The sequence below is a fragment of the Lipophrys pholis genome (assembly GCF_963383615.2).
Source record: "Lipophrys pholis genome assembly, chromosome: 11".
NCBI classification, from domain to species: domain Eukaryota; kingdom Metazoa; phylum Chordata; class Actinopteri; order Blenniiformes; family Blenniidae; genus Lipophrys; species Lipophrys pholis.
The window spans coordinates 4,272,832-4,300,243 of record NC_137631.1 but is presented as its reverse complement, the minus strand read 5'-3'; the positions used below and the strand labels follow the sequence as shown (position 1 = coordinate 4,300,243).

General features: G+C 47.3%; 1 protein-coding gene across 3 annotated transcripts in view; it reads left to right on the top strand.

Annotated features, from left to right (window-relative positions):
- glg1a (golgi glycoprotein 1a) overlaps positions 1-27,412 on the top strand; it is a 50,525-nt gene that overhangs the window by 19,478 nt on the left and 3,635 nt on the right. For 2 of the 3 annotated variants that reach the window (XM_080474693.1, XM_080474695.1), the window contains exons 8-23: positions 15,106-15,320; positions 15,934-16,055; positions 16,954-17,055; positions 17,929-18,082; positions 20,158-20,382; positions 20,505-20,567; positions 21,346-21,459; positions 21,616-21,704; positions 22,562-22,679; positions 23,053-23,145; positions 23,350-23,487; positions 24,609-24,732; positions 24,816-24,958; positions 25,183-25,284; positions 25,869-25,976; positions 26,076-26,196. In XM_080474693.1, the coding sequence (XP_080330819.1) occupies positions 15,106-15,320; positions 15,934-16,055; positions 16,954-17,055; positions 17,929-18,082; positions 20,158-20,382; positions 20,505-20,567; positions 21,346-21,459; positions 21,616-21,704; positions 22,562-22,679; positions 23,053-23,145; positions 23,350-23,487; positions 24,609-24,732; positions 24,816-24,958; positions 25,183-25,284; positions 25,869-25,976; positions 26,076-26,196 (2,031 nt within the window). Of the gene's footprint in view, positions 1-15,105; positions 15,321-15,933; positions 16,056-16,953; positions 17,056-17,928; positions 18,083-19,125; positions 19,159-20,157; positions 20,383-20,504; positions 20,568-21,345; positions 21,460-21,615; positions 21,705-22,561; positions 22,680-23,052; positions 23,146-23,349; positions 23,488-24,608; positions 24,733-24,815; positions 24,959-25,182; positions 25,285-25,868; positions 25,977-26,075; positions 26,197-27,412 lie in introns of all 3 variants that reach the window. The other variant, XM_080474694.1, reaches the window with a different exon arrangement.

Here is a 27,412-nt window from a genome sequence, read left to right as displayed (position 1 = left end):
AATTAAAAGCAATGGATGAAAATCAATGCAGAGAATTTTACAAATCTAAAGAGATCCTTTCAAGGTGCTTTTCATATTGTGGTATTCCAAAGTTGCTTGTGATGTTTCAACTTTGGTCTTTGGTGCATTTCTTTCTATTCACCTTCAGCCTAAAGCAAACTGTTGTTTTTTCTCTCTTAAGATATACCTCCTTTTAATGGATGTCCATTTCTTAGTTTAGTTACATAAATATCAAGTAAAAAACAAGTACTCTGCTTGAAATCCTCACTTGTAATTTGACACCAGCTTCGTGGTTGGATGTTTCTACCGTGTCTGAAACGGATAGATGGCCATAGAAGAAAATGTGTGACATTGTGACATCAGCTTGAACCACCTAGTTCGAAGTTGAGAGCAGATTTTTCTGAAGTTGTAATTTAACACCAGCATCATTGTCATTGTCAGCAGTAACCAAAAAGGACACAGGTGCCAGTATTAGGATATCTGTGACAAGGTGATATCAGCTTCTGCAAAGTCCAAACTAAACATTCAAGGCATTTTGAAGCTGGTAATTTGGCTCCAGCCTCATCAACTTGTGCACATCTGGTCTTTGAAATGATTGGAGGTTTGTAATTATGACGTCAGCACGATTGTGGTTGTTTTTGCTGTTGTATCTGAAATAGATGGACGATAATTTGTCAAACCTTATTTTGTTTAAAAGCATTGAGAAGGTTGTAATTTGACACCATCCTTGCTTTTGTTTTAGTTATTGTTGCTCCATCTAAGTCGGATGACCATACAATGAAATCTGTAACAATCTGGCATGAACGTATGTAAGCCTGGTCCAAAACATATCTTTGAATATCTTGTGTCAAGTTTTACGTTTCAGGATTTGAAAGTCCTGAAGATTTTTTTCAAAACATAAAGAGGAGTATGAAACACGTGTCATAGTTACCAAACCATATTGTCAACCACAGTTCAGCAAGACCTGACGGTCTTGTTGGAGCCAAAATCCTTTGTTCACTCACCCTCATGAGGAAGGGGGGGGGGGCGAGGAGGGGGGTGAGCCACGTTTCTTTGAGAACAAAGAAACCATGTGCTCAACCCTGGAAAATTCGCCATTGATCACATGACCCCCCCCTGGGGGGCCCCCGGGTCCCCCCTCCTCTAGCTGCGGCACTGCAGCTCGACGGCAGGGGGACCCAAAATCCCGTCATCACCGGGTCACCGGCCCGGTGACGCGCAAGCCAACCCCGCGTGGATTGGCTGAACCACGGCCAACGCCGCGGGGAGCCCGGAAGACATCATAACGGTATAAATTCAGGCCCGGGAAGAGATCCAGCCTCTTCCAAAACGAAATCGCGTCAACCCAGACGCACCTTTTCGTAAGGAGACAAAGCGCCTCGTGTTAACGCACCTGGACCGGGCCTGAATTTTCTTCACCTCGCTGGACGAGCTCAAGAAAAGCGGGAATTCCCTTTATTTTTGGTTTCCCCTTCTTTTTTTCTTCCTTTTTTTGTTTGCATCATCCGGACCCCGAGCGCGCGCTGCAACCGCACGCTCGTCTGCAGACCGACCTGAGCATCGCTTCTTCACTCCCCCCCTCATCGCAAGAAGCTGCTGATCGCCCCTCGGATCACACTACGGGTTTCCCCTCCGTAGTCCACGTCAGGTCTCTATTTTCTGGGACGCCAGAGAACCGCCCGCGGCCACAAATCGACGGATTTCACCTGGCCACGGAAGCACGTTTCCCCCTCGTCCAACCAAGTAAGGCTTAGAGTCTGGGCAGGAATTAGAATAACGTGATATTATTATTGCTGTGTGTTTATTGTTGGTACTTGTAACTTTGGGACGCCGATCCCTGTTTCTGAGTACTTTTGTGTCTACGCGTGGACGGCCATCCACGCGAATCATCGCACGCACGCGCGAGCCTCCTCATCCTCAGCTCACGCTTCTGCTCCCAGAGTCCATATCTGCCTGAACAGCCGTTTTTGGACTCTGTACGTGTAAGCTGAGGCGGTCGCGTCAGTGTACACAGTCAGACACCCCCTCCTCTCTCCTCTCTCTCTCTCCTCTTCTCCTCTGTTTCCCTGTTCACTAACCAGCGCACGGTACGGCCGCCGCTGCCTCCAAGCGCCTCCTTTCAGTGCGTCCCTGGGACCGTGTGTAGTTCACTGCGGCTCGGATTTCTCGGCCACAAGGAATCCGGCGCGCTCCCGACGGCTACGGCCCGTGCGGAGCTCAGTGACGTCACGCTATCCCAGGCAGAGCACGCCGAGCGCCTCTGGTGACCGGGTGGGTAATCACATCGATTTCCTCGCCGGGTCGCCGAGCCGTTTGGCGCCCTCTGGTAGTCGCGTGGGTAATTGCAACCGCTCGTACCGCCATCTGGTGGTTGCATTAAGTCATCACAACTGCCCCGCGCGCCGACGCGCACCTAGTGGCCAGATCGGGTGATTACACCGGACCGCCGACGTCTACCTCCCTCTGGTGGACGTTCGTGGTCATTACCCTCTCACCAAGTCACGCCCCTTTCGCTCCACAAACCCGCACACACACACACACACATCGCTCCCCACACTCGAACACACACACACCCACTCACACACATCGCTCCCCCACACTCGAACACACACACACACACACACACACACTCACACACACACACACACACTTTATTAGCTGGCTTTGTTTTGTATTGTGTTGTTTTATGAGATCTTGCTTGATGTTTATTGATTAGATGTGATTCATAGATTGATGATTTAGGAATAGACGTTTGTTAATAAACACTTAATAGTTGAATTGAACGATTCTTGGTGGTTTTTGTGTGCTTTTCAGCGACAACTGCTGGTTGTAACAGTCAGTGCTCGGATTTACAGCCTTCCTTTCCTGCTTCAGTTAAATTGCGATTATCATTTCAATCAGAAATAATAATTTAAACATTTTAATTGAACTTTCTTTTTTAAGACTGATGTTTCGTTTAAGACCCTAACTTCAGCTGGTGCCCCGACTTTGATTAAGTAACGGTAATATTCAATTGATTAATAGTTTGAATGGTTTAAATCAATTTCAATGATTTTAACGCTTTGGGTAATTTAACACACCTAGGAGGCGTTGGCGAATGAATGCAGGTTTTCCACGGGAATAACCCGCATTGCTTTTAAATAATTTTAAGTGTTTCATCGCATTTTCTGTGGTTAATTACCCGCACTATTATTGATTGATCTGTTACCCAGTTAACCTAATCACAACTTGAATTGTCTCTAAGCTATTGTTCATTTATTTTTGTTGCAGATAGATAATTTGTATGCTTTATTAATTAATAAATTAGTCAATTTATTCAATTAATACTCAAGAGTGCTTTTAATCATTTTTAAGTGGTTTTCGTGCATCTCAGCATCCAATTATCCAGTATTATTAATTCATAAAGCGCAAGTTTATCCAATTAATAATCCTAACTGCATTTAATTCAATTTCAATGGTTTAGCTCATTCAAATAACTCATTGTATTTAATTAGTAAACCCCGACTTTACTTAATTAATTCCAACTCCTCCTTGATTACTCCCGATTGTTATTAGATAAATAACCAAACTTGTTTGATTAACAATCCATTCTAACTTACTTGCAGATCACCTTCGGTGGTCCACTCCACCGAAGTAATTCAGCCTCCCCTCAGTTATTGACTTACAAATCGCAGGTTTGTTTCATTGATAACTTGAATCATAGGTTGCTCTCCGTAATTTAATCATCACTCGTAATCAAGTACCGTTGTTCATTGATAGGTCAATAGCCATTTGTGACGCCTTCGCAGCTTGAGCTTTTCCCCGGTTACTCCAGCGAGTCGCCTCCTGTGGGTCCACAGGCGCTTCGGTAGGTCACGCCACTGACCCGCAGTTGTCAACAAAGGAGTGACCCGTCACGCCTGTTGACCGGTCGTGCCACTGGTGGACCGCCTTCGCGATTGGACCCCGTGGAGGTTCCTCCCGTCAGGCGACCCTTTTTAGCTCAAAGCTGTTGGCCGATAACTGACTATTTACTCCAATCAACCTTTATAGCTTTGCATAACTTACACTTGGTACATTACCTTAGTAATCTATTACTCCAGTAATCCATTACTTTGGTGGCCTACCGCTAGTGATCAGTAATTGTCAACCCGTAAATAACAATTTACTTCTGTTTGGCGATTCGTTTATATGTAAATTACCTCTGACAGGGTAGAACCTTCCGGTAGCCTACCACTAGGGTAATTTGCATATTCTGATCACACGCTGACCCCAACATAATGGTGCCCCGTGTGAGGGTGTTGTAAACCAGCATTGTTACGAATAACTGCACAAAATAATCCTGAATCGTTCACTTAAGGTGTAGCCGTTAACTTTATTCTCCCAGAATTGGTTTTCAAGATACACTTTTTCAGCACTGTCGAACAAAGTCACTTGTGGTGTGAAATCAGTTGTGAAGTGGTTAGTGCCTTGCTTTCCCTGCATTCTACGCATGATTAACACGCTGTGTTAAGATTTCTGACTACGATTAATAGACACTAACAATATTGCTCGCCAAGGTGTTAGACGCATCTGACTAACTTGGATAGGGTGCAGCTCGAGCAATTAACGAAACCGAGAGGTTTGTAAGACACAGGTACAGCCGTTACCTGTGCAGTAGCAAAGCTAATTTGCCGTTAACCACAGCTAACGTTGTTGACTTCGGGCGTAAATCTCAACCACTCAATGGAGGGTAAGAGTTCCCGGGCACAGGGAGCCGAGGCTCCGCCGGTGCTAACTGAGCCGGCCATACGAGACGTGGTGTCCCACCTCGTCCGTCTCTCCTTGGAGGAGAAAGCAAATCTCGAACGCTACAGCGTTGAGATTTGCGAAGAAAAGATCCGAGAGCTGGTGAGTTTTGTCAACAACCCAGGGGACAAGCCGGCACGTACAGTGCCGGACGTCCTGGGCCAGATCAGCCTGCTCTACCAGCGTAGAGCAGAGCTACAGTCAAAGGAGGCGGAGGAGCGTACGGATCGGCTGCGTCTGGACAACCAGAGGCTATCCAAGGACAACGCTCGCCTCCGACAGGAGCTGGACGCCTCCAAGGACGAGGATCAGCCTTCAGAGCCCGAGAAGCAACGGGCTCTGCCTCCTCATAAGGAGACGAAGGTCGATGAGTGCACACTAGAGAGTGAGCCTCAGATCCAGGAGTTAAAGGAAAACCTAGAAGAAGCTCAGTCGCTAATCGCGATGGGCATGGAGAGGGAAGAAAATCTCCGACACCAGCTTTACACTGCCACCCTAGGTGCGCAACGTGACCCTAATTGGGGTCGTCGTAATCTGGCTTCGCCAGAGAGGTCTGGCACTATCGACTCCTCATGCGCCACAACGCAGAGGTATGACGCCTCATATAGCTTAGATGGTGATTCTTTTCAGCCCACGCGCAGCCGCAGCACGGTGCGCTTCGACGACTCCGCCACTCCTTCCCATCTGCAGCCCCCACGCGACGCTAGCAGTCGGGAGCAGGGGTCCAGGAGGGTGCCTCTACACCCCAGTAGACCTCCCTTGTATGGCCCTAGCGGCCCCGACCCGCGTCAGACAGCAGTCCACGGGGAACTGTCGTCAGAGGACTCTGACGGCCCCAGTCCCGTGAGGGGGTGGGATGTCCGGACCCGCCAGCTCGAATCCCTCGCAAAGGACATCGAACGCTTTGACCCGAGCAACAAGGACGCGAGTATCGAGGACTACCTCCGTGAGGTTGAACGCTGCCTCCTCGACATCGCACGTCCTTCCATGCGGGAGAAGCTAAAGCTTCTCTGGAAAACAACGTCCAGAACAGTCCATGTTTTCATGGAATCCCTGCCGCCAGACACCCGAGACCGGTACTCCACCCTCTGCCAGGCTCTCCGGGAAGAGTATTCATTGTACAATGACCCTGCTTCGGCAACGTTTGGTGCATTCGCGATCACCCAACGGAAGTCTGAACCTCCAAAGGAGTATTACAGGCGCCTACGAGTGGCCTACTTCCAAGGCCGCAATGCACCGGGGTTGGAGGAAGATCACGCCTTCAAGTCTCTGTTTGTCAACAACCTCCACGACAGTGGGAGGTTCGATGTGGCTCTATTTTGCAGGACCGCCAAACCCACCATGAAGGAACTGCGCCAGCACGCGCAGATGGTGTGGGAATTGCGTCAATGCCCGGGTAAGAAGCCTGACATTGACCAGAGGGTCCTGGAAATGGAGCCAAGGGAAAACACGGATTTGAGGCTTGAGGGCGATGAGTTGCCGACACCCAGAACGAATGCTGGAGGAGGGTCTGGTACACCCTCTCCGTCTGAGCAGAAAGGCGCACAACCAAATCAAAAGGGGGGACAACAGAGCCAGAAGGGTATTCCACCGAATCAAAAGGGTGGAAAATGGGCCAGGTCAGAACAAAACTTCCAACCGAAGAAAGGGCCCGACCCGAATTCAAAGTGGAAAATGAAAGGTTCGGAAAGGGACCACGGTCGCTACAGAGCTGACCAGTTAAAGACTGAGCTACAGCAGTGGGTTCAAACCTGCATCAAAGAGGCTGTACAGAACTTGGACCTGTCCAACCAAAGGGGGCGCCACCCCCCCTCAAGGGGACGGGGACGTAGGCCCCCTCCCTCCTGACTAGAGCGGCGGCCCCGACCCACCACAAACAAGGTTTACCTTGTCGGGTGGGGGGGAGAAACAGGTGAGGCGGGAGAACGTTCAAGAACGACAGCTTCCCAGTCCACCGATTTGCCGTTCCTGACTTTCTTAGGCAATCTCGTGCACCGAGAGAACGCCAACCGCATCTACACATCCGTGGTGGTGGGAGGATGTGTAAACGCCCTCGCGCTGTTAGATTCCGGGTCCGAAATAAGCCTAATGTGTTCAGCCACCTTCGCCGAGCTTGCGAGAGCTCTGCTGTCTCTTGGAAAGCCACTGCAGGTCGAAGCTTGCAGCATTAACATCAGAAGCTTCACTCAGGACACTTCACCCATCACCCAACGCGTCTGGGTGGATGTCACTTTCCAAGAGATGTCTTTGGTGCATCCCATCTATGTCACCACGCTGGACACAGAACCATTACTCATTGGCCAAGATCTCCTTAACCGATTAGCCCCACTGATCGATTGCCGTCGCGGGTACCTTTGGGCCCAAGTACGCAACCCGACTCGAATCGGTCCAGACATGGACCCTCCCTCTTCTGACAGCATGAACGCTGCCATCGAGTCCAGAAGTTCTAATCCCATGTGTACGCCTTCCAAAGAATCTGGCTCAAACACCCCTCTTGTCATGCTCCCTGACGGCCAGCAGTCGCGGCAGTCTAGGAGCTATCAGTCTCTGAGAGAGCATCCATCATTCCTATGCGCACTGGCGAACGATGGATCTCCACTATACAATCCCCACATCGTGGGGGGGGTACACCTGAATGGGACCTTGGTCCCAGAGACACTCTTGGCTCTGTGGTCAGAGAAATCTGCCATTGATGCCGATCTTCTAAAGGATCTGTGCCAACACAACGCACTCCTTGTCCAAGTGCAGCACAGCCATCGCCTGCTTGCTGCAGGGTCGCCGCAGACACTAATCAAAGCAACTGGTGTATGTGCCCTCTCCGTGCAGATAGGGCAGAAGAAAGCCATGCACTATATGAGTGTCGTCCCGCAGCTCCGCCCTCCTTGTCACATAGGAGCGGATCTCCTTGTCAGGCTTGGAGTCCAGCTGGACGCCGTGAACCAGGTTTTGTGGTCACTGGCGAGCGCGGACACGCAGCATCTGACGACCGAGCCGGAGCAAATGGCATCCGGTCAGACGATCCCGCAGGCGTGTCACGCTGCTAGTGAGTTGGAAGCCACAATTCCAGCACGGACAGCCGGGTTCCCAATCCGTCTCGCACTTCTCAAGGGGCAGAGGATGCTTGGCCCACAAGCATTCTTTCAACCCTTACCGTGCTTTTCTGACCTTTGCCTGACAATTTGTGGCACACCCCTTCTAGAGCTAACCAACCGCTCAGCCTACCTGCTAGTCCAGAACCTGACCCACAATCCGGTTCAGGTGAATGCGGGAAAACCACTAGGCGTCTTGGTCGACAGCTCATTTCACGACTTCGAGCTCAGGGTGCCCGTCATTGGCGACCTACCTCCATCCCTCATCAGGGACGAGACACTCGACAAGGTGTTGTACACGTTCCCCACCCGCATGATCACCATTGCTCGTCACGAAGCCCTCGCACAGGAGGCAATCTGTGGTTCAACCCTCAGCACCGAAGGTGACATGATAGTGTACGCGCTGGCGACTCAACCAGAAAGTGCTGAGAACCCCGGTGGGCAGCCAGGGTCTGCACCGGAGGAACCGTACTCTGGTTTTGAGTCAGAGATTGAGCAGCAACTTGAAAAAGCAGATGCTCTCACGACACGGGAACAACGAGAAGCACTCAGAAATGTTTTCCGCGAATTTCAAGCGATCTTTGCTAGGGATGCACATGATTGTGGGGTTACAGACCTTCACCTAGTGCGCATTCCTACCGACCCAATGGCGCCACCATCCTTCGTACGCCAGTACAGAATCCCGCTGGCTGCCTATGAATCCATCCAGGAGATCCTTGACAAACTGCGAGAGAAGAACATTATCCGAGAGTGCAACTCGACGTACAACTCGCCAATCTGGCCAGTATTAAAACCCACTGGTAAATGGCGGCTTACCATCGACTATCGCCCGCTGAACAAACAGGTTCCTCTTTCTCGCTGGCCCATGATCCACCTGGATCAGGAGCTGGCCAAAGTAAAAGGTGCTCGTTTCTTTTCCACAGTCGACGTGGCAAATGGATTTTGGACCATGAAAGTGGATCCATCTGACCAGTACAAACTTGCTTTTTCCTTTGGCAACCGCCAGTACACCTGGAACCGGTGCCCATTCGGCTACTCAAACTCACCATCTGAGTTCAACATCTTCCTCCACAAAGCGATGAGTGACGCCGCCGCCCGAGGCAACCTCATCTATGTGGATGACATCCTCATGAGAAGCTGCACCTTTGAGGAGCATTTAGCCGAGATAAGACACGTCTTGAACCAGCTCCTGGCGGCAGGCGCCAAACTGGCACTTCGCAAAGGTCAGTGGTGCCGTACCAGGGTTGAATACGTGGGGTTAACAGTTGGCGCTGACGGAATCGAACCCCAAGCGGGGAGGATTCGCGCCATCCAAGACATCAAAGCCCCAACTAATGTGTCAGAACTGAGGAGCTTTCTTGGGGTCTGCAACTACTCCCGTCAATTCATCGAGGATTATGCGGACATTGCCAGACCCCTCACAGAACTCCTCCGCAAAGACAAGGCCTTTGAGTGGGGAGCCCCCCAAGAACAATCCTTCCGCCTCATGAAGGAGAAACTCTGCGTGGCACCCTGTCTGGCGTACCCAGATAAGGACAAAGAGTTCCTCCTTGAGGCAGGGTTCTCTGCTCAATGCCTGAGCGCGGCTCTGGCACAGAAGTACGACACAGACAAGAGAGTCGTGGCCTACGCCAGCCGACCTCTTAGCAGTGTAGAGATTAAGTTCTCCGACTGTGAGAAATCTCTCCTCGCCACCGTCTGGGCTGTGGAGCACTTCCGCAGCTACATTGGGGGTCAGAAGGTGACAATCGAAACCTGCCATCAACCAGTCTCTTTCCTGAACAGCCAACGTCTCAGGGAAGGACGCGTGTCCAACAGCCGCATCGCGGCCTGGATGATGGCACTCCAAGGTTATGACATCGAGGTTAAATACGCACAAAACCACAAAATGGCTTTGGGCCAAGGTCTGGCTGCGTGCCAACATTGTGACTGTGAGGGACAGTCCAACATCCAACCTCTCCTGGTCAAGACACAGACCCTCCCTTCCAATCATCATTACCATGATGAAAACATCTGTGACGGCATGCCGAAAGTCTATGTCGATGGTTGCTCTTTCCACCACGACAGCCAAATGAGGGCAGGCGTGGGCATTGTTTGGGTCGGCAGAAGCGAGGTGCCTGATCACTTCCAGCTGGGTCCGAAAACCAGTCAGTACGCCGAAATCGCAGCAGTGGTCATCGGCTCGCTGTTCTCGATTGGCCTCTCCGCAGCCAACTCGGTCAGCCTGAAGGCCCTTCAGAGACATGTCGGGGAACTCGAAGAAGAAATGCCGGAAATCCAACAGAGACTCCTAATACAGAGTGAACAGTTACAAGGCTTGACCAAAACGGTTCAGGGAACCATACTCACTGTAAACTTGCATTCTGCTTTAATCAATAACACCTTGCATGCCTTAACAACCTTGTCAAGTATCGTCAGTGAGGACATAACGTATGTGCGAATAGTCAGGGATCTTATGCAAGATCTCCTTAGAGAAGTCAGTTCTTCCGTGAGTAGCCTCAGTACCGGGAAGATCCCCACGTACTTAGTTCCACTAACACTGGTTGAACAGATTCTCAAGACCACTACCACCACTGTTGTACAACCTTCACAGGTACATCTGGCATATAGTCTCGGCAGTGCTATTCCGATCTCTGTGAACCCACAGAACCTAGAGTTAGGATTTATCCTAAACCTACCAATCATTGAAAAGCAGAATGTGTACCGTTTAAAAACCGTATTGAATGTGGGATTCTGGGAGGGTAACACACACGTACACCTCCGAACGCCACCCACACTCGCCTACCACGACGACAACCCCTCACTCTACCTGGTCCCCAATCTCAGCATGTGCACAAACACCAAAGACATTCACTGGATCTGTCCCAGCAACCCTTTCATTAGAGATGTCACCAACTATCTATGTGGGCTGAGGGCAGACGCCCCGGAGCAGAAATGTCAAGGTAGTTTGTCCATCAAAGATGAAGGAACCGAGACCAGAGTAGAGAGAGCAGGTAGTCGATGGCTCGTCAACACACCTCATTCTGAAGCGACCATGTCCTACGACCGCCATGATATAGCCACCAAGCTCACCCTGCCCAATCAAACAATATTCCTCAATGTCCCACCAGGGGCTACAGTACACATTGACGACATAATCCTCCATCATCTCGATGCCGACCGACACGAGGTGGAGATTGAGATGATGGATGCATTCGTCGGGCACAATTTCACAATTGATGCCACCCTCCAAAGCCAGCTTCTGGCTGAGGGAACCAAATTGATTAAATTCAATTTAAAGCCCACAGGGCTCTCAGCCACTTTCCCTAGGCGGGCAGGTGGACACCCATACCAAGACCATCCCATCAGCATGGCAGCGCTCGGAATGTTGCTCAGTGGCTGGATCATCACGGCCGTAGTGGCGTACGCGATGTACAAGTACATCCAGAAACTACAGGCCCGACTGGATTCCCTGACCCTGGTCTCGCCACGTTTTGTGGGCCCATCCACAAACACACAATAGGCCAGCCCTCACCCAACCAAGAGGTGAAGGCACGGCCTACTAACCCTTTTCCTAACCACCCGTTCCCTTCCTATTTCTCACTCTCCTGTCCCTTTCCTACCTCTTTCATGTTCACTGGTGACGACCCTTAAGAAATGAAATGTATGTGTGCTTAGATAGTTAGAATAGAAATAGTAAGTCTGCCCAGACTAGCCTTAGCCTGCCCAGACTAGCCCAGCCTGCTCAGGAAATAACCTCACATGTGAACTGGTGGACAGAGAAGGACAGTATGTTTCACAGGACATGGGGACGTTCACAGATTCTATGGATTGTTCGGCCCAGGTTTGCTCCAAAGACTGTGACCTGCATCCCACTCTTCGGAACAAAGGGGGGATGTTGGAGCCAAAATCCTTTGTTCACTCACCCTCATGAGGAAGGGGGGGGGGGGCGAGGAGGGGGGTGAGCCACGTTTCTTTGAGAACAAAGAAACCATGTGCTCAACCCTGGAAAATTCGCCATTGATCACATGACCCCCCCCTGGGGGGCCCCCGGGTCCCCCCTCCTCTAGCTGCGGCACTGCAGCTCGACGGCAGGGGGACCCAAAATCCCGTCATCACCGGGTCACCGGCCCGGTGACGCGCAAGCCAACCCCGCGTGGATTGGCTGAACCACGGCCAACGCCGCGGGGAGCCCGGAAGACATCATAACGGTATAAATTCAGGCCCGGGAAGAGATCCAGCCTCTTCCAAAACGAAATCGCGTCAACCCAGACGCACCTTTTCGTAAGGAGACAAAGCGCCTCGTGTTAACGCACCTGGACCGGGCCTGAATTTTCTTCACCTCGCTGGACGAGCTCAAGAAAAGCGGGAATTCCCTTTATTTTTGGTTTCCCCTTCTTTTTTTCTTCCTTTTTTTGTTTGCATCATCCGGACCCCGAGCGCGCGCTGCAACCGCACGCTCGTCTGCAGACCGACCTGAGCATCGCTTCTTCACTCCCCCCCTCATCGCAAGAAGCTGCTGATCGCCCCTCGGATCACACTACGGGTTTCCCCTCCGTAGTCCACGTCAGGTCTCTATTTTCTGGGACGCCAGAGAACCGCCCGCGGCCACAAATCGACGGATTTCACCTGGCCACGGAAGCACGTTTCCCCCTCGTCCAACCAAGTAAGGCTTAGAGTCTGGGCAGGAATTAGAATAACGTGATATTATTATTGCTGTGTGTTTATTGTTGGTACTTGTAACTTTGGGACGCCGATCCCTGTTTCTGAGTACTTTTGTGTCTACGCGTGGACGGCCATCCACGCGAATCATCGCACGCACGCGCGAGCCTCCTCATCCTCAGCTCACGCTTCTGCTCCCAGAGTCCATATCTGCCTGAACAGCCGTTTTTGGACTCTGTACGTGTAAGCTGAGGCGGTCGCGTCAGTGTACACAGTCAGACACCCCCTCCTCTCTCCTCTCTCTCTCTCCTCTTCTCCTCTGTTTCCCTGTTCACTAACCAGCGCACGGTACGGCCGCCGCTGCCTCCAAGCGCCTCCTTTCAGTGCGTCCCTGGGACCGTGTGTAGTTCACTGCGGCTCGGATTTCTCGGCCACAAGGAATCCGGCGCGCTCCCGACGGCTACGGCCCGTGCGGAGCTCAGTGACGTCACGCTATCCCAGGCAGAGCACGCCGAGCGCCTCTGGTGACCGGGTGGGTAATCACATCGATTTCCTCGCCGGGTCGCCGAGCCGTTTGGCGCCCTCTGGTAGTCGCGTGGGTAATTGCAACCGCTCGTACCGCCATCTGGTGGTTGCATTAAGTCATCACAACTGCCCCGCGCGCCGACGCGCACCTAGTGGCCAGATCGGGTGATTACACCGGACCGCCGACGTCTACCTCCCTCTGGTGGACGTTCGTGGTCATTACCCTCTCACCAAGTCACGCCCCTTTCGCTCCACAAACCCGCACACACACACACACACATCGCTCCCCACACTCGAACACACACACACCCACTCACACACATCGCTCCCCCACACTCGAACACACACACACACACACACACACACTCACACACACACACACACACTTTATTAGCTGGCTTTGTTTTGTATTGTGTTGTTTTATGAGATCTTGCTTGATGTTTATTGATTAGATGTGATTCATAGATTGATGATTTAGGAATAGACGTTTGTTAATAAACACTTAATAGTTGAATTGAACGATTCTTGGTGGTTTTTGTGTGCTTTTCAGCGACAACTGCTGGTTGTAACAGTCAGTGCTCGGATTTACAGCCTTCCTTTCCTGCTTCAGTTAAATTGCGATTATCATTTCAATCAGAAATAATAATTTAAACATTTTAATTGAACTTTCTTTTTTAAGACTGATGTTTCGTTTAAGACCCTAACTTCAGCTGGTGCCCCGACTTTGATTAAGTAACGGTAATATTCAATTGATTAATAGTTTGAATGGTTTAAATCAATTTCAATGATTTTAACGCTTTGGGTAATTTAACACACCTAGGAGGCGTTGGCGAATGAATGCAGGTTTTCCACGGGAATAACCCGCATTGCTTTTAAATAATTTTAAGTGTTTCATCGCATTTTCTGTGGTTAATTACCCGCACTATTATTGATTGATCTGTTACCCAGTTAACCTAATCACAACTTGAATTGTCTCTAAGCTATTGTTCATTTATTTTTGTTGCAGATAGATAATTTGTATGCTTTATTAATTAATAAATTAGTCAATTTATTCAATTAATACTCAAGAGTGCTTTTAATCATTTTTAAGTGGTTTTCGTGCATCTCAGCATCCAATTATCCAGTATTATTAATTCATAAAGCGCAAGTTTATCCAATTAATAATCCTAACTGCATTTAATTCAATTTCAATGGTTTAGCTCATTCAAATAACTCATTGTATTTAATTAGTAAACCCCGACTTTACTTAATTAATTCCAACTCCTCCTTGATTACTCCCGATTGTTATTAGATAAATAACCAAACTTGTTTGATTAACAATCCATTCTAACTTACTTGCAGATCACCTTCGGTGGTCCACTCCACCGAAGTAATTCAGCCTCCCCTCAGTTATTGACTTACAAATCGCAGGTTTGTTTCATTGATAACTTGAATCATAGGTTGCTCTCCGTAATTTAATCATCACTCGTAATCAAGTACCGTTGTTCATTGATAGGTCAATAGCCATTTGTGACGCCTTCGCAGCTTGAGCTTTTCCCCGGTTACTCCAGCGAGTCGCCTCCTGTGGGTCCACAGGCGCTTCGGTAGGTCACGCCACTGACCCGCAGTTGTCAACAAAGGAGTGACCCGTCACGCCTGTTGACCGGTCGTGCCACTGGTGGACCGCCTTCGCGATTGGACCCCGTGGAGGTTCCTCCCGTCAGGCGACCCTTTTTAGCTCAAAGCTGTTGGCCGATAACTGACTATTTACTCCAATCAACCTTTATAGCTTTGCATAACTTACACTTGGTACATTACCTTAGTAATCTATTACTCCAGTAATCCATTACTTTGGTGGCCTACCGCTAGTGATCAGTAATTGTCAACCCGTAAATAACAATTTACTTCTGTTTGGCGATTCGTTTATATGTAAATTACCTCTGACAGGGTAGAACCTTCCGGTAGCCTACCACTAGGGTAATTTGCATATTCTGATCACACGCTGACCCCAACAGTCTCATGCTGAGGCTTTAAGAATATAAGAAAACAATCCAGTTGACTCTCTAACCACAAAGCTCTGAAGTGTTTTGCCTGTGTGTTTCAGGCCGTGTGGTCAGTGGGGAGTGTCAGGGCGAGATGATGGATTACAGACGCATGCTGATGGAGGATTTCTCTCTGAGCCCTGAGATCGTGCTGCACTGCCGCACTGAGATCGAGGGCCACTGTTCCGGTCTGCACCGCAAAGGCCGCACACTGCACTGCCTGATGAGGGTGGGCCGCGGAGACATGGGGAGCATCGAGCCCAAGTGCCAGAAGGCGGTGAGCAGGAATTAACAGCAGCATTCACAACGTGCCTGCGTGTTTGTGTGCGTGCGTGCAAAAGGTTCACCAACATTGCCTTGTGACCTGTGCTATGTAAGATAACAATCTAGTTCCGTTGCTACTTGTTCCTTTAGAAGTAGTTGCGTCTTTGAGTCGCTCAAAATAAGAAGTAAATAGTTACTTCAAAAAGCAGCTCCCGAGTTTCCATGTCTGTCTCCTCTGGTATCTCAGACTGGTATTTAAATGAACATTTTCACATGAGGTGAGATAAGACACCAGAGGGTAACTTAAATATACCTAAAGCTGCAGTTAGTTTGAGGGAGATGATCCAAAATCTGGATAGTTGTGGTTCTTGAAGAAACCAATTCACACGCTGACGGCAAGGTTACTCACCAACACACTGCCAGCATCACGGCTCTTACACAGAGGCAGAGGGTCAAATAGCCTTCATTTGGTGTCAGTCGGACAAGATGACTACTCCACAATCCTGGTGCTTGAGGTTCTTCTCTTTCTCAGCTGGGAAAATCTGCATTTCTTCACCTGTTCTTGTTGGCATAACACCAAAGTGTCTCTATAGTTCCTTTACAAACTGCATTTGTTGGCTGTACAGCTCCAGACACTGATCCAGGAGGCCGACCCCGGAGCAGACTATCGCATCGACCGGGCGCTCAACGAGGCCTGCGAGTCCGTCATCCAGACGGCGTGCAAACACATCCGCAGTGGAGATCCCATGTGAGTTGTTTGTCTCTCTGTGTGGCTCTTGAACACCCACGGTCTACATCAGGGGTCTGCAACACAAGGCTACATGTTGGTGCTCACCAGATAATGACAAATGTGACAAGAGTTTTTATATAGATATATATATATATATACTATGATATGCTTCACATCCAACACCACACCTGCCATCTTCACTTCAAATGATGACTGTGTTGAGAGAAACATGGTCAGTTCAATTCAATATGGACAGACATTTTCTTTCCGTGCTGATAATTCTACTTCACCTTTGTTTTTTCTGTCGCACGACATTTGCAAAACTGGACAAAAAAACTGCCTAAATGAACTTAAGACAGCTGGAGTTGATTAAACATCCAAAACAATTCCAAGATGGGTGAAAACTCCTTTCATGTAATAGAATTGGAATAAAATGATTGGGACTTAATTGCCATTCTTAAATTTCATAGAGGCAAAATCATCCACTATTTTGGTATATACAGCAGCACATCTATGTTTATTTACTTTATAAGTTACTTTGTTTTGAAGTTCTAAACTTATTTGGTGCAAAATAGTTGTTTTGGTCATGAAGGTTGCAGATCTCTGGTTTAAGTAGTACGTTACTCCTACAAGTAGTGAATGGCTAGAAATGCAGTTTTGAGATGCAGGAAGGTTTAATGTTCATGAAAATGTGTTATATTTTTAAAGTAAATACTCTTAGTAAATGAATGAGAATATGTGAAATGATTCAAATTCATTGAAATTCAGTGTTTCTTATTCTACGTTATCTTGTTTTCATGGATTTGTTTGTGGACTAAAATTTAAAAAAAAAAAAAAGTCATTAGGAATTGATTCAACCACAAAGCTGTGCTGGGTCAGTTTTTCTGGGTTGTTGAATGTGCTGCTGATCCCGCAGGATACTGTCCTGTCTCATGGAGCATCTCTACACGGAAAAGATGGTGGAGGACTGCGAGCACAGGCTGCTGGAGCTGCAGTACTTCATTGCCAGAGACTGGAAGTAAGTTCACAGGCAGAGATATCAAACGGCTTCTGATTTAAAGAAAACATCCCTTCAATGTGGGAAGAATCATGAAACATATGTGGAGCATTTAAAACCACCATTAGAATGAACTAATCAACAGACGGTCCTCATAACCCACTTTAATTCAGAATACATACGTGCCATACCAGTACAGTTACATGAGATTGTAGGAAATTCTATACTCGAGTCAACACCAAATATAAATAACTAAAGAATGAAAGGGACTAAAATGGAGAGTAGTATGAAATAGGACATAAAAGTAATATAAGTAGGCACAATAAAAACAATGTATACAGTATTTACACGAGTGAGTCAGGCACAGAGGGTTCTCTTAGGCATCGTGCGTCGCTGGTGTTATAGCCTGTGATGCTCTTGATGCCCTTTCACATGCTCCTGGGGTCATTGGTGGCAAAATGACACTGGATTATCTGGGCATGTGTGGCTTTGGCCCTCGTGATGCCTGTTATCAGCTCTCTCCTGTCTGCTGTGAGTCCTGGTGCATGACCTGCCTTGATGGCAGCATCCCCGTCTCTCAGCAGAGCTCTGACGTCTGCATTAAACCAAGGTTTCTGGTTTAGGTAGGTGGTGACATCTTTGTCTCATTTGGAGATGAATCTGAGGACAGATGATGTGTCGTCCTCGAGAGTCACCTCTCCCTGCTCTTTAGACATCTAGTATTTATACATCTAGTATTTATACATGTAGTTTGCTTACTTTACTAGACATTTATGGCACTGTGATAGGTTGACCATCAGATTCAAAATAATGTCACATCTCTTTCATGTCATGATCAACTGAAGTATTTTCAACATCTAATGTCTGTTCTGATGGTTTTACCCCCCCCCCAAGGTTGGATCCCATCTTGTATAAGAAATGTCAGGGCGACGCCTCGCGGCTCTGCCACACTCATGGCTGGAATGAAACCAGCGAGATAATGCCACCAGGCGCCATTTTCTCCTGTCTGTACCGCCACGCCTATCGCTCGGTGGAGCAAGGACGCAGGGTGAGTCCCGACTGTCGTCAGTTTTCATATGATATGACCGTTTCAATGATCCGTCACGCGCAGATTACATGGAACAGTCAACCTGCGTCTGCTTCCTCAGACACATTAGGAAGATAAACTTATTTTCAGCTGACTCGTACCAAAAGTCGAGCTGTAGAAATGGATAAGCTCTCCCTTAAACAAGTCAAGTTTATCAGAAGTGGAACAATGATGAGGCCGCAGCTCTTGATGGTGGTGTTTCATTCAAACTCCTCTTCCCACTCATTAAATTCTTCCCTGCGTCTCTTACAAATGTGTTGATGATTAATTCATTGTCCACGCTTGGAAGTCGATCATACACTAGCTTCTCCTGACCCAGCAGCTTTGGAGAAAAAGTCCAGACACTTTATTGGGCAGTTTGGCCGTTGAAAATGATTGATGATTATCAGAGATTGTTGCTATAAAGATTAGGATGGGATGTACATCAGATGACCTCAAGGGCATTCAGTGTTTTTCCAGCCTAAACAACGTCAAACCCACACACCAGCCCAAATCTCAGCCTCTGTAGGAATCCTGTTAAAACTGTAAAAGTACTATGTTTAATAAAGAGCACGCCATAAAACACACGAATGCACTAAATAAACAAAGTTAAAACGTAAGAGAGTCTGGCTCCCCGATTAGGGGATACCCGCCATATCTGGCAACACTGCTCAGCGCTTGGTTGTTAAATACGAGCCGACAAAATCTAGACAAAATGACGAGTGAAAGAAGAATGAGGAGGGAAAGAGAGCTCAGCTTTTAACATATAGTCTGAGCAAAAAAATCTGAATTGGTTGCGTTTCCCTGCCGTGTGAACGAGGCCTCAGTGACGCCCTGGGCATAAACATCCTTAATCTAAACTGGACTGATCAATTTGCGTTACTATGTGTTTTCATTGATTTAAGTGTTTGTTGACGCATTCAAAAGGAGTCCAGCAGGCTTTTGTTTGTACAAACAGAAACACAAATGGTTAAATGTGCAGGACTTCTGTGTACTATATGAATGACCAAAGAATACTCTTGTAGCTCCCGGATGGAGCATCAGAGGAACAACTCCCTGTGAGTATGTCTCGCTGCTGAGAATCACGGGAAAGTGGATGTGATTGTCACTGATCAGTATAAAGAAGTGATTGTGTATGATGGTTCTAATTCTGTCTGTGTCCACATCCCAGATCAGCGGCTGACTTCGATAATTAAAAATCTGCTTCCACTTGCAACTATCTGTACAAAGCTCTCAGCCTGAGTCGTGGTTATTCCGAATAATCACACCGTTCTCTGAATAGTGTTGTACATCCTGTGTTGTTTGACCTGTCCTTTTGAAATCTGTCACTTCCACAACACACTGTCGTAGCCATTTTGATTATCAGTGACTTTTTGCACGTTACACAGTGAGAGGTGTGTCATGTGAAGGAACTCTTTACTTAAACATAAAATACCTTCAAAATCAAAATTTGGGTTGATTCTCCCAAATATCCTTTTTTTTTTTTTTTTTTTTAAATCACACAATAACATCCCAGAGGAAGTAACTATTGGTTAGACAGACAGGTTTATTTAATGGACTTTGGTACCATTAAACTTCACATGACAAAACTAATGAAAAAAACTAGAGCTCCGGTGTGTGGAGCAAGTTCCAGCCCCACAAGTCACCAAAGTCTTGCACATCTACCCCGGTAATCTGGACCACTGCAGCTGCCACATTTTACACAGTGGCCTTTTGAAGGTAACTTACATAAACTGTACCACACCCAGTGCTTCTTCATGAGTTTTCCAGTTGCTTTTGGAAAGTGTTTTAGTTTAATTCTTGTTTATAAAGCAGCCCCCATCATCCGTGGTTGACAAGTTGGACCATGGCAAACCGATTTTTTAAAAGCGGTCATCATGTTCGTATTGTTCTGCTTTGTTCTGTCATGGAAATGGTGGAAATTAAGAGTGCGTGTTTGTGGTGGGTGAAATCTGCTTTTAAAAATCATTTTGAACGAGAACAATCTGGTGGAGTGTCATTCAGGGATGTCTGATGGTTCTTTTTTGAGCTCACTGTTGGCTGTTTCCCCTGCTCAGCTCTCCCGGGACTGTAAGGTGGAGGTGCAGAGGATCCTCCACCAGAGGGCGCTGGACGTGAAGCTGGACCCCGAGTTGCAGAGGCGCTGCATGATCGACCTGGGGAAGTGGTGCAGCGAGAAGACTGAGGCTGGCCAGGAGCTGGAGTGCCTGCAGGATCATCTCGAGAACCTGGACTCCGAGTGCAGGGATGTGGTGGCCAATCTGACCGAGCTGGAGTCGGAGGTGAGAAGCTCTCTGAAATGGACCGTTTGGTTTAAAACTCCAAACTAAGCACAGGCATATCTGCCTTCTCGTTCCTACTCTGGTCTACTTGTAACCTGACTATATTGCATTTCTTCCCTCAGGACATTCAAATTGAGGCGTTGCTGATGCGAGCTTGTGAACCTGTAATTCAGGCTTACTGCCACGTAAGTCTGCACTAATCCTCTTCAGTCAGTGCCTGATGTTGCACAAAGGATCCATAACACAGCTGTTTCTCAATCCAGTTTTATACTAATATGTGTTATACCAAATAAAAGGTGTGTGCTTTTCATGCTACAATGCGGCAGCATCACAGAATTTTTCATTTATTGTAAAATTCATTAAGGGAATACAAGCTCCTCGTGGACATTTTCCTTTATTTTGCATCAGGAAGCATCATTAAAAAAAAACATTAAGAAGAAAATTCACCTGCAGTTTAAATGTATTGCAAAACATTCATTCAAATATAGGATTAGTCTTCTTATTTGTACTCCTTTGCACTAATACAAAGGGAAACAATAATACATTGCAGTACTAAAGGCCACAATTAGTACATTAATTGCAGTTATTGAATCCTTGGTTGTTACACACAAGATACATCACTTCAATCTTACGTACTGAATCTTTAATCTTCTCTTGGAAAACAAGGAAAAGATTTTTGAAAATTTCTATCAATGCCACGAGTGGAAGTTTACACTGTCATAACTGATTACTATTTCACAGTTACAATATTATGCCTGAGCATTTTGGTGAAGGTCGAGTCAGAAACCATGTCTTCTGATGATGAATAATTAAGGAACCCACAGAAACAATTTATTTATTTTTGTCAGTTTCCTTTGTAAATTGTTAGCTTTTGAATCTTTTTGTTTTAAGGATATAAATATCGCCGCTGTGAATAAGGTGTAGCTACTGAAAGTAATCCCCTGCCTCTCTGTGTTTCCTCAGGACGTGGCTGATAATCAGATCGACACAGGTGACCTGATGGAGTGTTTGGTTCAGAACAAACACCAGAAGGAGATGAATGAGAAGTGCTCCGTCGGAGTTACTCACTTCCAGCTGGTGAGCAGACGGCTCAGAGTGCCGTGTCACACTTCACAGCCAAGCTCGCCTCAGACACGTCTCTCCACTAGCATCACAGCCTCAGACGATTGATCGTCGCTTCGTTATCCGCTGCATTGACTGTGCCTCTCCCCCCCCCCCCCCCCCCCCCCACAGATCCAGATCAAAGACTTCCGCTTCTCTTACAAATTCAAGACAGCCTGCAAGGAAGACGTCCTCAAGCTGTGTCCCAACATCAAGAAGAAGTAAGAGAGACACAAATTTTTCAGCTGTTTATCGGAGCCGTTTGTAGTCGGTTCCTCTCACTCCTGTGAAGATTTTCAGCTTTGTTTGTCAGAGGATGACTGAATCCACCATCCAAACACTGTGGACGGATTCTGAGTCACCAGACATGCGGTCAAGGTTTTAAGACTATAAAAACTCTCTGACATATAAAAGTTATTTTTTTTTGCTAAAACATAACAAATATCTGATTTCTTTTGATTATCAGTAGGGCTGCACAACGTATCACAAATTTATCGCCATTGCGATATACATGTCGCATAAGACTGAATAAACTGCGATAAATGTTTTTCTACGCATTCTGCATGTCAACATCTGTGTCCAATCCAATGGAGTCTTACATGCAGAGCATGCATTTTAAACTTGAATGAAAATGTAGTTAAACTGCGTTCGCCAATGATGTTAGTCGGGTTTTTAACATCTGCTGTGACGAGGGACGCTCAAGGAAGCCGGTCACCAGTTAACAGGGAAACCCGTTAATCCGAAACACCGGTGGAATCCATGGCTAAGAGACCTCGCAATACTCGCAGCGGGTTGCTCTGTCTCGCTACCACTGAACCCTCTAGTCGGCCACTAGACAAGGAAACGCGATGTCACCTTTATCCACTATTGATGACCCACAACGCAATTCTACCCCCTTGTGGATAAATTAGTGTACTACACCCACCGATTTTTAAACTAAAAAATTACAACCTTATACTTAAGTATTTAATTTATCGCAAGTCATATTGTCATTGCCACACTCAACGTCCTCACATATCACATGTCACATATCAAATCATATCTGGTTTGACTGTGAACTCTGTCTTCTGTCCCTCAGGGTGGATGTGGTGATCTGCCTCAGCACCACGGTGAAGAATGACACCCTGCAAGACGCCAAAGAGCAGCGAGTGTCCGTCAAGTGCCGCAAACAGCTGCGGGTAGAGGAGGTGGAGATGGTAAGTTCAATTCAAACCGGTGGTCCTGTAGCTCCTGACAGTGCACTTCCACTGAGCCTCATCCGCAGTACGAGAGAGGACGAGTTCCTGAGACAATGCAGAGGCACAGCTGACTTCTTTTAAAACTGCCTTTAAAATACTTAGATCAGTATGTCTTTTGTGCCTGCTAATACGTCTCTCGTCGATGAAGAAAAACTGAAAAATTATGCGATGAACCGATTCTGTTGTTTTCAGCTGACTGACTATCTAAATCTTCTGGTGGCAGTGCGGAGTGAGCTCATGCAATGAGTCCTCCTTTTTCTCCTGGACTGAGGTTTTGTTTTGTTTTGTTTTTTAAATTTTTGGGATCTAATTTCTGTGTGAATGTGTGCAGTCGGAGGACATTCGTCTGGAGCCAGAGCTGTACGACTCCTGCAAGCAGGACATCAACAAGCTGTGTCAGAACGTGGCCTTCGGCAACGCACAGGTCAGCAGCTGCACACACAAACACACTCTTTTAGAGGAACGCAAGGTCTTTCATTCAAACCAATCGAGGTGAGACAACGGATTCTTGTGCCGCGATGTTTTTATCGTGGAACTTCAGTTCATCAAAATGTCTTCTGCGCTGGTTGACTGTGAGCTGAAAGACATTTTGTTTGGTCTGAAGTTGAGCCGTTTCCTCTCTCCGCAGGTCATCGAGTGTCTGAAGGAGAGCAAGCTTCACCTCACTCCGCGCTGCCACCAGAGGATCTTTAAGCTGCAGGAGGTGGAGATGGCCGACCCCGAGCTGGACTACCAGCTGATGAGAGTCTGCAAGCACATGATCAGGGTAGGCCAGAGATCTGCAGTAGCCAATTTCCAAACTCACTAATGATCAAATCTTCTGCTGTCCAGTCGACCGTGATGACCATCGTCTCATCCAAATATGAAGCAAAGGTTTTTTTTCCTGAAATGAATTAAACGTGGACTTTGGGCTAATAAAGTGCATTTAAATAGATTCACAGAAAAGTTTTGCGTTTGTGGCACGCATCCCAATAACACCCCAACCTAGAATAAGTCATGTGTCAGGACATCATTTTCAATATTTCCAAACTGGGTGACAACCTTGAATATTAAAGACTTTTGATGAACTTTTTGAAATGAATCCCTGACGTCCCACATTTTCAGTCCGCTGACGGCCCACCTGCAGGCCGCGGACCACACTTTAAGGCTGCTACACACTGTCCCAGATGAAAGATAGCATCATCACCTTCTTTCTTTGACTTTGCTGACACCTGCTGGTCGTTTGAGACACAGCAGGAGCCAGGATCCCAGCCTTTAGAAGTCTTTATTACAGTGCTGAGCTGGTTTTTGTCAACATTTTGGACACTCATGTCACTTCTCAGAAAAACAATTCTAAGTATTTAGTTTCCACCTGCAAAAAAAAAATGTATTTGATTCCTTCTTCCTCCACCTCTTTACTTCTTCCTACGTCTTTAACAAGCTTCAACATCAAATGCTTGTAATTTTAAACCTGCTTCAGTGTCCCTGCTCTAACCTCAATGAGGGATGTTTCCTTTTAAACTCCAGCTTCTTGAACAAATCTTTAACCAGAGCTTAGTCTGCAACAGACAGCATCAACATGTTGTAATTTGACGTCGGCATCATTATATACATGATTTGAAATTCTAATTATTCCGTCCAAACAAGAGTTTTCATAGTCTAAAGGTTTTTTTCTTTCTTTCTAAAGGAGTTCCGTAAACCTGCAGCTTTTTATACATTTTGTAAAAAATGTACTGTTGATTCCTTTAACGGCGCATACTTGTGCTCAAAAGCAGAACTTTGCCCATCTTGGCTGTTTCATCCACACGAGCATGAGTTTTTTTTGGGTGGAGATTCGTGATTCAGTGTTTCTGAGTGGAGAACGTCCTCCTGAAGGAGCTAAATGTAACATCTGTGTCCCCTGTGCAGCGGTTCTGTACGGACTCGGAGGGGAAGAACATTCTGCAGTGTCTGAAGCAGAACAAGAACAGCGAGCTCATGGATCCCAAGTGCAAGCAGATGATCACCAAGAGACAGATCACTCAGAACACAGGTACTGGCTTCATCCACACCAGATACCGTGGGCCGCTCCACCAGTGTTATATCATCCAACTGTGTGTCTGTGTGTGTGTCCAGACTTCAGGTTGAACCCGGTGCTGAGAAAAGCTTGCAAAGCAGACATCCCCAAGTTCTGCCAGTCCATCCTGAACAAGGCCACAGCCGACAGCGAGCTGGAGGGTCAGGTCATCTCCTGCCTCAAACTCAAATACGCCGATCAGGTCAGACCCTCCACACATCTGCACCGCGAAGCTGCCGCTCCGAAACACCCGGCTCCTGCTCTCTCTGCATCTCTCCTGTCTTCTATAGAAAGCTTTAAAATATTCCCTGTGATCCACTTCTCACTGGCACAGTCTTTGTTAGAGACCTTAACTCAGTCTGGTTGATTGATGCACTGAAATGAGATTATTTGTGAAACTATTGTCTTATATCTGTGTTTTTACAGCGTTTGTCCCCAGACTGCGAGGATCAGATCAGAGTCATCCTGCAGGAATCTGCTCTGGACTACAGGCTGGACCCTCAGCTGCAGATCCACTGCACACATGAGGTAGACACACACACACACACACACACACACACACACACACACACACACTCCCAGCTGACTTAAGGCCAGCACACACTACAGGATAATCGGGCCGATTTTAGTCCCGATTGTCGGGCCTGATCTGCTCTGAAGGTCTCGGAAGGAGAGATCGGCGATAATCAATATTTGCGAGGAGCAGTCCTGTAGTGTGTTCTCCTGGAGGAGCCGAGCAGCAGGGGGTGGGACGTCATGTGAACCGGGATGAAAACCAACCAGGTGGAAAGCAACACTGCTGCTGCAGCCAAAGCAGAAAGTTCCCGACTCGTTAATGCCTGACTTCAAGAGATTATACGATATTAATTTATTGGACAATATAAGTGGACCTCATCATTTCATTAGTTTGACATGGACTTGAGCTGCTTGTGGCATCTGGACTAAAATGTGATCTTGAAGTTTTTCCTGCGTTACTCAGTCATTGGCCTCCCTTGGTTCCACTCAGACCACCTTTGGAAGGTTTTCATTGTGACTCGTTTGGAGGTTTTTGGCCAGCAGGAGGCAGTGATGGTCTTTATTGAATTTAGAGCTGTTGAACAACATGTGTGCAGATCTCCCAGCTGTGTTCGGAGGAGGCGGCGGCTCAGGAGCAGACGGGGCAGGTGGAGGAGTGTCTGAAGGTCAACCTGCTCAAGATCAAACAGGAGGGCTGCAAGAAGGTAAACCAGCTCGCTGCAGTCAGGACCCACTTCCTGTTTCATTCTGGGTTGTGTCTTCACCTCTCCTTGCTCTATCAACCCCCCCCCCCCCCCTCGCAGGAGGTGCTGAACATGCTGAAGGAGAGCAAGGCGGACATCTTTGTGGACCCCGTCCTTCATACGGCCTGCGCTCTGGACATCAAACATCACTGTGCCGCCATCCCACCCGGCAAAGGACGCCGTGAGTACACACACACACACACACACACACACACACACACACACACACACACAGGCTGCACAATATTAGGGAAACAAGCGAAGTGTTACCATGATGTTATGTCTGGCAATAAATAAATCCTTAAATGGCCATTTTTTGGTTTATGTCAGTGGCTGTAGTGCACTAATTAATCCACCAGGGGGTAGAATTACATTGTGGGTGGACACAGATGACATCATCGGGTGTTGATGCTATATCGGCGAAGACTGAACACTTAATTGATTAATAAATCAGCAGCGGTGACATATAGCTGCATGTTTGGAAACACGGCTCCATTCATGACACTCCGGCTTTTCAGGTGTTTGTTTGTAGGTCAATAGGAAGTTGTCGGCTTACTGTGATGAGACGAAACTGCTCGAATCCCAATTCAGCCTTTTTACAGTTCGTTCTCTCGCTGCCAGCTGTGTGAAAAGGCCGTACAATGTCACGGCTACCGCGGGATACCGTATTACTGTATTACCGCCCAACCTTATTAGACACTCATATTGACACGCGGAGTATAAAAGTACTGCTACTTTCTCAGAAATCCACTGATTCCCTCTTTTGATCCGCCACGCAGTAGTTGAAAAGGCTTCCGGTCACCAAGACGTACAGACGCCCAAACTCTCTTTGAAAAGCAGTGCAGAAGCCAATTTAATTTCTGTATTAACTTAAAAGGCTTCAGGCAGAGGGGGCAGGTTCCAGGTTTTTAGTTGAAGTGCTGCACAAATAGCATGAAAGCATCCAAAGCTGGTGCTGCAGAATTCTTCACCTCCGTATTTTCATAACGACTTAGGAAACCAATCACTTAATAACCTGCTAGAAATAATGATCATCGTATGTAGTTGGTTTGATTGCATAACTCTGTGTTTTTAGTGCTACTGAAAGCTTCATGACCTGAAAATCAATGTTTAAAATTAGATTTGTAGATTCTGGGCCGTATTTCCTAATACGTGTACTGGCCTATGTTTGAGAGGTGAACCGGTACAGTCATTGTGATTCTGTCCTGAGCACAGTTACCAGGGTGGTGACATCAAAGCTACAATCACTTGATACGGAAGAGTTTTAAGGCCACTGAAGAAGAAGAAAAAATTTGGAGGCAAAAAAAAAACCAAACCTTCATGGACTTCTGAAAAAGTTGAAAATCAAAGTCGAGATTTTCTTTTTTTACGGTGGAAATATATGTTGTTTTTTTTAC